Source organism: Girardinichthys multiradiatus, chromosome 19, assembly GCF_021462225.1.
Source record: "Girardinichthys multiradiatus isolate DD_20200921_A chromosome 19, DD_fGirMul_XY1, whole genome shotgun sequence".
In the NCBI taxonomy this organism is placed as follows: Eukaryota; Metazoa; Chordata; class Actinopteri; order Cyprinodontiformes; family Goodeidae; genus Girardinichthys; species Girardinichthys multiradiatus.
The window spans coordinates 8,315,613-8,326,489 of NC_061811.1; the positions used below are offsets into that span (position 1 = coordinate 8,315,613).

General features: G+C 42.3%; 1 protein-coding gene across 4 annotated transcripts in view; it reads left to right on the forward strand.

The window, feature by feature from the left end:
• evla (Enah/Vasp-like a) overlaps positions 1-9,862 on the forward strand; it is a 38,331-nt gene extending 28,469 nt beyond the window's left edge. For 3 of the 4 annotated variants that reach the window (XM_047345078.1, XM_047345077.1, XM_047345076.1), the window contains exons 5-14: positions 280-341; positions 1,119-2,045; positions 5,812-6,059; positions 6,433-6,554; positions 6,735-6,762; positions 6,932-6,974; positions 7,995-8,055; positions 8,150-8,207; positions 8,321-8,378; positions 8,552-9,862. In XM_047345078.1, the coding sequence (XP_047201034.1) occupies positions 280-341; positions 1,119-2,045; positions 5,812-6,059; positions 6,433-6,554; positions 6,735-6,762; positions 6,932-6,974; positions 7,995-8,055; positions 8,150-8,207; positions 8,321-8,378; positions 8,552-8,589 (1,645 nt within the window). In that variant the 3' untranslated portion in view covers positions 8,590-9,862. The remainder of the gene's footprint in view (positions 1-279; positions 342-1,118; positions 2,046-5,811; positions 6,060-6,432; positions 6,555-6,734; positions 6,763-6,931; positions 6,975-7,994; positions 8,056-8,149; positions 8,208-8,320; positions 8,379-8,551) is intronic. The other variant, XM_047345079.1, reaches the window with a different exon arrangement.
• The last annotated feature ends 1,015 nt before the right edge of the window (positions 9,863-10,877 follow it).

A 10,877-nucleotide genomic window follows, 5' to 3' on the forward strand; every position in this document is an offset into this window, starting at 1 on the left:
AGCAGTGGAACAGTGGTATTTGAGAGATCAGACATCAGAATGATGTTAAAATGGGTTTTGGGTTTGTTTCTAGGAAGAAGTTGATTAAGTTGAAATAAAATCTGGATATCTAAATGTTTAAAAAAGCATTAAAACTCCTCTGTGAGTAATTTGCAGTGTTTTATTAAACAGTCCATTAATCATTGTTTAAGCCCGGGTTACAGTCTAACAAATCATTAAACTTGATTTACTGAAAGCAAACACAGCTCTCCAGAGCAGTGACATCCTTGCACTTGATAGGATGATGGAGCAGCATCAGATGCAGGCGCACAAGGAGAGGGAGCGACGGACATCAGGATCAGGTGAGGCTCCGGCAAACAGACCCACATCCTCCTCTGTATAAACACACACCTAAAGGGCCCAGCACAGCATGTCATCTGACCCCTGCGGCACAAACATCCAAAACAAAACACTCACCAAGCTCACTCCATCTGCCAACAAACAGTCCTGACAAGAGCTAGTTAATATTTAACCGCCTTTGTTTGGTTTTACCTTTCATAGGTCAGCCTCTCTTTATGTTTCCAAAGCAAACAGATGACCGTACCTGTAGGGAATACCAGAAATTCCTGGATAAAACAGGTTCATGGAGTTAAATAGGCTTCCCTCTGTGCTCTGTTGTAGTTTTCCCTAAGTCTTTATGCTTTTTATTTTAATCCATGCACACATATAAATGTTCAAGTCTGCTTTTTAACTACACCTACAGACTTAAACATCATCCTTTGTCCCTGATGTGGATAGCAATATCAGTGGCCCCCCTGTCCCCTGCAACATGCTCTACCGCCATCTTTCTTCCAGCTGCCGTTGGGGGGAAATGCCACATGCTCTCTGATCATGGCTCAGTCATGTTGCATTCTGCTGCTTGTTCTTTTTTATGATATTTTGCTTCTTTCTTATTTGCTGTTGGCTTCTGTTTTTTGACTGCTCCTGATTTTTCTCATCTTACTTGCTTGACTGTTCAGTTGCTTTTCATTATTCTCACGTTTTTCTCTTTTCTGTTCTCCTTTGTTTGTTGCCCTCCTTCGTCTGCATCTCCTCTTCCTCTTTCTCTCTCTGCCTTTCCCACCTTCTGCCCACCGCAGTCGTTTCCACCCTCCAGTATAAAGTGTCCACCCCTCCCACCCACCAAGACACTCCTCCCGAGTACAGACAGTTCAGAGCTAGCACACTGCCACCCTCCTATGTCCGTGTGGCCTCCTCCTCCTCTCCCCCCTCCTCCATGCCTCCCTCTCAGGAGAAGGAGGTGGGGGGTGCTAGGGACAAGGTCCAGCTGTCCTCCCAGCTCTCCACCTCGCTCGCCTCAGCTTTTTCCCCAGTCCAGACAGGAGTAAACACCCAGGGCCGACAGGTCCGTCAGATCCCCCTGTCTCCCCCCACTGCGGCCCGCCACCTTCAGCATCAGCAGCAGCAACAGCAAGAAATCCTTCTCCCCCCCAAACATGGCACCTGGTCTGCCTCCCACTTGCAGCAGATGTACCCCCAGTGTCCCCAACCCTCCTCATCCCCTCCAGTAATGATGCCCATGCCTGTAAAGCAGGGTTTACCCCCTCAGCCAGTCCTCCCAGTAGCTCACCCCCCTCCACCTGTCAGCACTAGGATGAAGCCCCCTCCCCTCGAACCTCCTGCCGTGGGGGGCACCCATCAGTACCCCCATCAGCTGCCCCACCCTCACTCCAATGGCCAGCTAGACGATTCCTACTCTCCTGTTTCACAACATCTGCCACTCACACCGCAGTACTGCGAGGCAATCCCCCTCCCTCCTCTGATAGGTCAGTCAGGCCCAGGCCCTGCCCCTAACCACCAATCCCAGAACCAGTTAATCTTCCACTCTCAGCAGCATCTGCACCAACAACACCAGCCGCAGCACCACCAGCAGGCCCAGAACCCCACCACCATCACCTCATCTTCCTCTTCCTCCTCGCCCCCTTCTTACACTGCCATGTCTGACGGGGGCTCTCCCAAGAAGACCCCCTCCCCTGTCCCCCAGCCGGCCCCCACGGCCAGCAGCAGTAAGTATGAGGAGAGGAGGAGGAAGTGTCTCAGCAGGGATGTTTCAGGAGTTTACACAGTGTGTGTGCGTGCGTATGTTCGATGGCTCGTATGTGAACAGGAGTGTGTTTGGATTCAAATGAAGGTACCACACCCGCATCGCTTGACACAACAGCCTGAACACACCCTTTGTCCTCCTACACTGAGGCTTAAGCTCTCTGAGACTAACCCGTCTCCCCCGGTCATACAGGACGGGTGAGACCCACAGAACTGTGCAACCATGTTAGGCAATAAACCTGAAGAGCTTCTCCTGTCAAACCTGTTCTCTCAGGAACACAATTTATCAGAGGGTCAGCTGCTTTGAGTTAGCTCCTGTTCTTCATATCGGATCAAGTTGGTCAGGTTTCAGCCTTTTAGTTTGGGCTTCTAACAGAACTAAAGTAGAGACAGTGACGTAACAGGAAACGTCTTGAGTGATCAAACACCGTCAGTGTCTTTTGGACATTAGGTGTTATGATATTGTTTAATTCCCTAGAAAACCCCAACAACATGCAGCATAAACTACAGTAACTTGCAAAAGTATTTATATGCCACAAACTTGATTTTTCTTGTCACAAACACAAACTGCGGTGTATTTTATTAAGGTTTTATGTGACAGATCAACATAACTGGGACTACCTTGTAGAACCACATTTTGTGGCTATTAAAGCTGCAAGTCTGTACTAGCTTTATAGATGTATTGACTGAACGTTTTGCCCATTCTTTTTTGCAAAATAGCTCCAGCTCCATCAATTGAATGGAGAACATCTGTGAACATCAATATCTAAGTCTTGCCAATTAGTAGGATTTGCATGGTGTGTGGTCTCCCATTACATTTGGCATGGAGCTTACACAGCATCTGAGAAAAGGAACATCATAGGTAGTGGTAGTTTGATGGTGTGTGGCTTCTTTGTTTCGGGACTTGGACAACTTGCTGTAAATGATAGAATCATGAATTCTGGTCTCTGCTAGAAGATCCTGAAGGAGAATCTTCAGAAAATAGGTTTGACCCAAAGCTCAAGATCACTGGGATTATGCAGCAGGACAATGAACCAAAGCACACCAGTAAGCCCACCTCTGAACAGCATAAAAAAAACCAAATCATAAAATGATGGTTGCAGAGACGTCTAGTCAAATGCTGCGTTCCATTAACTCGGACGTCGGAACTGGGAAGTCTGTAGAGTTCACATCATCTCAGAGTTGTAGCGTTCTAGTTTCCTGCTTGTTTTTGTTTGTATTACTAGCAACTGTAACAGCAGTCTTACAACAATAACAATGACAATAACTGTTCTATGCAGTATTTCATGCATATAAACAGCGTTAAAACAACTCGTCTTATAAACACTGAAAAGTAGTATGTGTACAACGGACTAAATGTTGCATAAATAATAAAGAACTGCTTAAAACCGTCAAAGTAAGAAAGTTTTACTACTTTGATCTGAGCATCAACCATCTGGAATGTGGACGTCGGGTATGGTCATGTTGCCCCGACTTTCTGACTCGTAATTCTGACTTTTGGGGGCGTTCCAGTTTAAATTTCCTACTCAGAGGTCGGACAATTCTGCAAAGATGAGTTGGCCACAATTCAAAAGGGAGGTAATACCCACATACCAAATAAGATCTGGCCCAGTTACAACATGCCAACAAGAATCACAGCCCTTTGGTGGCCCAGATCAGGCTTTGCAGTGGTGGGCCACACATGGGCCAGCACAACGGCAGCTTAAAACATATTACCGGCCCAGAACAGTTTCATTACTGGAACCAAATTCCGCCCCAATATATAGTAGCCCTAATATAGAGTATCTCACAAAAGTGAGTACACCCCTCACATTTCTGTAAACATTTTATAATATCTCTTAATAGGAACCACACTGAAGATATGATACAATGTAGAGGAGTCAGTGTACAGCTTGTAAAACAGCATAAATTCACTTTTGTTGTCAGCGGTTTAGACATTAATGGCTGTGTGGAGTTCAAAGTTACACTGAAAGGTACCGTCTTCTATAAGCTGTTAAGATACATTTGTTGCCTAAACTGGATCAAACAGCAGTTGAAATCTGATAAAATAATCATAAGATTAATTAGGATTTATCCAGACTGAAATTCCTGTGTTGCACTTTGAAAATAGTACAGCATGACTGATGCAACGAGCTTTATAGGAGAGAATAAAGTGATATTTCATAGAGCAGAAGAGTAAAATATGTGACATACATGAAAAGCAGAGGAAGGTTTAAGGACACATACAGATATTTAGTTTTTTAGAAGGTCATCGGTCATCTTTTAAAGTGTTTACTCTGAACAATGAGAACAGTGCTGTTAAACCAAACTGGGAGCTGATAAAACATAATTTAAACAAAGGACTATTTGGTGATTCATCTGTCATCAGAAGACATGGATGAAGGGTAAAACATTTGAAGAAAGAATCTGGAAAATATTTGCTTAAGCATATTCTTTCAGGCCTGTTGGTAATCCAATGACCTGAACATTTTCACGTTTATTGACCTCCAGTGTCACCAGTAAACCACGGAAAGTTGCTCGTTTTTTTGCTTCCAGGTTTCAAAGCTAGATTGAATGGTGCCTGTTGTTTAAAATGTAACTTCGGGTGAGAGATTAAAAGGGCTTTAAGGATGTGAATAAACTAAATTAAACTAGAATAAATGGCAAATGATGAAATAGTATCTCAGCGGTCAGTGACTGGCATACACTGACTTTTAAAAGAATTCATACTCTAAACTTTTTCCTATTTTGTCACATTACAAATTAAAATAAATAAAACTGTACTTTATTGGGGTTTTATGTGACAGACCAGCAAAAAGTAGTGCAGGGGATGCAGAAAACACATGAAAAAGGGTTCTTGGGTCCAATGAGGACACATCACCATAACCACATCGTCTCCATGGTGAAACACGGAGGTGGGAGCATCATGCTGTGGAGGTGGATGGAACTAAATAAAGGGTAACCCTGGAAGAAAACCGGTTAGAGGTGCAAACTACTTGAGACTTGAAAGCTGAGGTTCACAGACAGTTTCCATCCAATTGGACTGAGCTTGAGCTGGTGGTCATAGAAGAATGATCAAAGACTACAGATCCCATAAGGCAATAAACTAGATGAGGAAAACTGTTACAGACATACGACAAAGTACTTGCAGATGTAATTGCAATAAAAGTTGTTTTTTGTATTTGCAAAATACATGAAAATCATGCAAAATTTCCTTCCACGTCACAATTATCTCTTTGTTAGTGTTGCTCTATCATATTAAACCCCAATAAATGACACTGACGTTTGTGCTGGTTACATGACAAAATGTGGAACATTTCATGGGGTTTGAATACTTCTGAAAGGTGCTGTATCCAGTAACTTATCAAACATTTTGAGATAATAGTTTTACCCAGCCTTGTCTTGCAGGCTTGTTAACACTCTCCACTTACTTTCACCAACATAAAACAAAAAGACTAAAACTTAGACAAATTCCCATACTTGTAAACATATCTTGAGCCCTCAGCACCTGAGCAAAAACAATAAGCTTTCATTGGGAATATTGCAATTAGTTCCAGCTGTTATTTAGTTTGTTCCAGTTACTTCCCAGTAGTCATCGGTCTCATATATTGAGTGCTTGGCATGTACAGATTGTTTATCTGACGGTAAAGCTCTTCTCAGATAGCCTTCACACCAGCTTCCTGCAATAAAAATGAATTTTCCCACACACACTCACACGTGTTAATAAAGCTGTACTTTTTCCCCGTCCAGGTGGCCCTGTCTCTGCAGGTCATCCAGCTATGCTTTCTGTGGCCCCGCCTCCAGCTGTGGCTCCAGCACCCATGGCTGGTCCGCCAGCTCCACCGCCACCGCCGGGTCCACCCCCCCCAATGGCGGTCCCTCCACCCATGCCCCCTCCTTTGCCCACCGGTGGAGGCCCTCCTGGGGGCCCGCCTGGGGTCCAGCCTTCAGGACTTGCTGCAGCTCTGGCTGGAGCCAAACTACGGAAAGTGCATAGAGTGAGCAGCACCCCCCCCCCACCCACATATAGTTGAAAAACTTTGTTAATGATTTTAATATCTACATCATATGTTTCAAGATGTCTTCTGGTTGAGATGTTTTGGCATGAACTTACACAGGCCGTTCATGCTCTTCAATGTGAGTTTAAGCAATTCCACTGGGAAGGGTGGGCCAAAATTCGTCCACAGCAATGTAAAACACTCAATGCTAGTTTCCACAAGTGCTGGATGGCAGCTATTGATGGCACAACCTTTTATTAAGTTTAAGGGGCAGTTTTCTTCACAACACTGTATATATTGGGACATGTCCCTCAGTAAAATGGCTCTGGATACACCAATGGTGACGATCGTGTTGTTTTAACATGTTCTCCAGGATGAGAGTAGCCCTCCCGGCTCTGGGGGTAAATGTGACTCCAACCGCTCCAGTGGGGGCAGCGGTGGCGGCGGCGGAGGAGAGGGTCTTATGCAGGAGATGAATGCCTTACTAGCTCGCAGGTAAAACACCAGCACAAACATACCGAGTAACCTAACCAACACTTGTGGTTCTTATATTCAGTAAAAGGAATGAATTCTCTGAATTAAGTAGTAAAATCTGCTTTTCTTATCAATGTGTCGGCTTTAAAAAGTTAGATTTATTCCTGAAGCTCATATCCTTCTTCCGTCATCCTCTTTTAGACGAAAAGCTTCAGAGAAACCTGATGAAGTAAGTTGTGCCTTTTGATAAAAACTTTTCTTTTTAGTGGATAGTTCAGAAGGAAAGACATCAGAAGATCAGGGCTGCTGTCATCTTTTAATTCTGAAGGTCTAGCCTTAGCCCTCTTAGAAAAACTGTATATTTTTAATAGTAATCACATATCTGGTCTTTTTTACAGGATGATTCAGGTGGTCGAGGGACAGGTCAGCAGAACTCAACAGGTACAGATGATCATACAGTTTAGCTGGGTCATTAATACGCCAGTTTAACTGAAGTGACAAAATTCATTCATAAAATTCTTATTATCACATTTACAGCAACTTGTCCAAAGTTATCAAGATATTTTGTGCTCCAAGATTTTAAAAAGACCCCAAAAACTGAACTTTTTTCAGATGATTTGTGGCTCAGCTGATTTAACCTCAAGGAAACAAACTGACTGGTCTGCTGTGGAGAAAAGTGTCTAGAAAGGTTGTGATGCCGTTAAATTTATGTCATAACTTTGTACTGGAAATAAAACGCAAGCATAGCCACTTTATCTCATCCATTGGTTCTGGAACTGCTGTGTTTAAGGCTTAGTTTGTGTTTCTATGAAGCCTCAACTGAATAATTTGGAATTTAAGAAAAGAAACCAGAGAATGAAAATCAAAACCTGATTGGATAAGAAATATGTGCATTTGATAGCGTGGTACAATGGTTTGGTGGTTAGTGTGGGTGTTTCCGAAGAAGAGGGACCTAAAATTGTTCTTTCCATGCATGCATGGGTTTCCTCGAGTTTTATCACAAACCCATTAAATCCTAAATATAATCCTTCATCACTTTCCTCAGGCGGGAATTAGTTCATGCATTTCTTTATGTGTTTGCACTAATAACACACTTCTGTGTGAGGTTTTCCATGCATGTACACCTATAAGCAAACACGTACAACATTTTTCAGAATGTGGTTAACCATGAAAGTTATATGTTTATAATATCACTGCAGCCACCATCAATCAGGCCAGTGAATGCACACACTTGTCAACCGTTTGTCGTGCAGATTGATCCAGATCATGCGTCAGCTATGCGTCATAACTGTTGAACAGATTCAGTCTCTTGTAGTGAAAGAATTTCTGGAATGTTTTAAGCAAATAATAAAGGTGTGATAATATCTGTTTCATTCTTTTTAAAGGTCTTTAAAAACATTTTTTTGCATTTTATATCAATAATAATTCCAATGCTTTTTTTTTCCTCCCCATTTTTACCAGATGCCATGAAGAAGCCGTGGGAGCGGTCCAACTCGGCAGAAAAGTCTTCGCTGGTGTCCAGGTGAGCAGATTGAAGGATCAGAGAAAATATATTCAGAAAATAAAATGATTACGATGATACAAAATTCTTTGTGTGTTCTTCTTTTGTATTTCAGGGTGAGACCTATCGGCAGCACCAGTGAAGCCGACACAGAATTCGACAGGATGAAACAGGTTTTCTGTCCCGTTTTACTAGCAGAATTTATTGGTTTTCAGTGTTGGACCGGTTGAGCGGTTGGGTTGAACAAAAACTCACAAGCAGGTCTTGTTTGTGTGTGGCTCTGCAGGAAATTTTGGATGAAGTCGTGCGTGAGTTACACAAGGTGAAAGATGAAATCATTAATGGTAAGCAATGCAGTGCCTTAAAAGCTCATTGGACACGTTTCGTGGGTAATCTTCTGCACAGACCAGTAGTTAAGATGCACGACCAATAAAATCTTTAGCTTTTCAAACTGTGCTCAGCACTTTGATTAAAATCAAAGCCGTTCAACCTGATCTTTCTTTTCTTTTCCTTGAAGCCATCAGACATGAAATTGGCAGAATCAGTACATCTTAATCTCATCTGAGTGAGCCGGATAAGGGAGCAGGAGTGGGAGCGGCGGGAGGAGGACGGACACGCAGATGCACAGACAAGAGGACCAGAGAATGTTCTCTCAATGTTTCTGTGACCTCTCGATGCCACGGTACAAGTTGCAGAGACGTTGTGCCAACATTTAAGTCTGCTGGACAGCAAATGAAAAATGGAAATAAGAAAGCAGGCATTTTTATGGAGGAAGCTGAAAGACTAGAGTTTTGATTAATTTAAGGAATGGACTTAAAGTTGAAGTAAAGAGACATTTGTACTGAGTTTGGTGTTGTGGTCCTCTCTGTGCACCTAGACTCAGTCAGCCCAGTGTTGCCGCTTTTTTGTTCTCTGTTGAGTCTTATGAAGAAAATATTTTTGTTTTCTAAGTTTTTACTGTTTCATTATTTAAAACTGTGGTAATAATGATGGTGCTGTTGATGACAATGAGTATTAAGTGGTATTAGAGAAGGACAAAGGAATCTTGCACACCATTTCTGTCAGCTTTTTATATTTTTTATGGCTCTGGTTTGGTTTCTCCCTGACCATTTCATGAGAACAAGCACAATATGGTCAAAGATGCTGATGCAGACCCACTTGCCCTTAAATGGCATATTTAAAACAAAAAAGAGAAAAATGTTTTTATAACTTTGCTCATACTGGTGTTGTATGTCTAATCTTTTTCCTCCATAGATGAAAATGACATCTTATATCGCCTATCTGAGGCAGAACATTTACATTGAAGTGCAGTCTGCATACAGCTCCAGTGTGACTGAGGAACACGCTGGGGATCGTTCACAAAACAGGCTGATGAGTGTAAATGTGCCACCCTGTTTTACCTCCCTACATATGGAACGGTGTATTGTCTATTAGTCATCATATGCTTTGTGAACCTCCCAGTATGCATGAACTTCCCCCGTCTCTATGAATTTGCTTTCTATTTGGTTCAAAACTTAATTAAAAGTCTATATAAATGGTGGTGCAATTATTAAAGTGGTTTGTTTCTACAAGGGTTCTCTTTCCTGTAGATGAAATGTTGAACGTGGAAATCTGGGTTGAAAATGCAAAGGTTATGAGCTCAGAGTGTAAGTTTAATTTGCAGTTAATGTCCTGAGGAAGGCTCATGATGAAGGTCTTTGTTGTGGTGGTTTAACTTGTCTCTGCAGGATGACTTTGGATAAATACCAGCTGTTGAATTCTGCGCTGTGTCAACTCTCGACTCGTTCTGAATTAAAAGCAGGAAGTAAAATTTATTCCAACAAATTCACCACGTGTTGTCTAAACATATCTGTCATTTTGTGTATATTACACACACTGATCACTTTTTAAATGAAATGCTAACAGAGATAAGTGTCTCAACACAATGCAGTGGTTTGCTTTCGCAAATTTGGATCCTGGAAGATAGCAGCCATCTCCCTGTGGGACCTCCATCCATTTTTCTATCTACCGTATCCCTGCTGGGTCTATGTGATGTGTATATTCTAGGCGACCGGATGTACCCAGTGAGAACCAACACACGCACGAGGAGAACAGACAACTCCACACAGAAGGATTAAACTCACGATCTTCTTGCTGAGAGGCAACAATGCTGCTCCACCAATCCATTTACACCCACTGTTTTCTTTATTGTAAATAATTATTGTGATAAGTTGTTGATCAGCCAAACACATGGCAGCAACAGAATGTAACTAGGCATGCAGATGTGCTGAAGTTCAAACTGATTATCAAAATGATGAAAAAAGGGAATTTAGGTGACCGGGGCATGGGTTTTGGTACTAGACAGGTTGTTCCGAGTATTTCAGATACAGCAATCTCTCGGGTTTAGAGAATCATGCACAAAACAAATCTCCAGTGAGCTAAAACTGTTTGGGTGGAAAATGTTTTTTTGACGTCGGAGGTAAATGGACAGACAGGTTCTAGATGATGAAATGCAGCAGTTGCTCAAATAACCATATTTTACAGGAAAGGCATACAGCATTCCATCACTGAATATACAACATGTCAAGTGGATCTGTTTTCACCTCTGCATCCTAGTTGTGCTAGAAAGGTACTTACTTTGAAACAGGGTTTAAAGGTTAGACCCCTTAAAAGCTGTTATGAGAGCTTTAAACAGAATTAGCTAAGAGTAAAGACAGTCAAAAAGGTGATCAGCACAAAAGCACCTGCTGAGCATCTGTCAAAGCAAACCAAATCCAAATATATCAGACCTTGAAACAAATAACCCAACATCCTTCAGACCGACACCACAGGAAACCCGCAGAGGTCTTGTTAACCTGACAGAG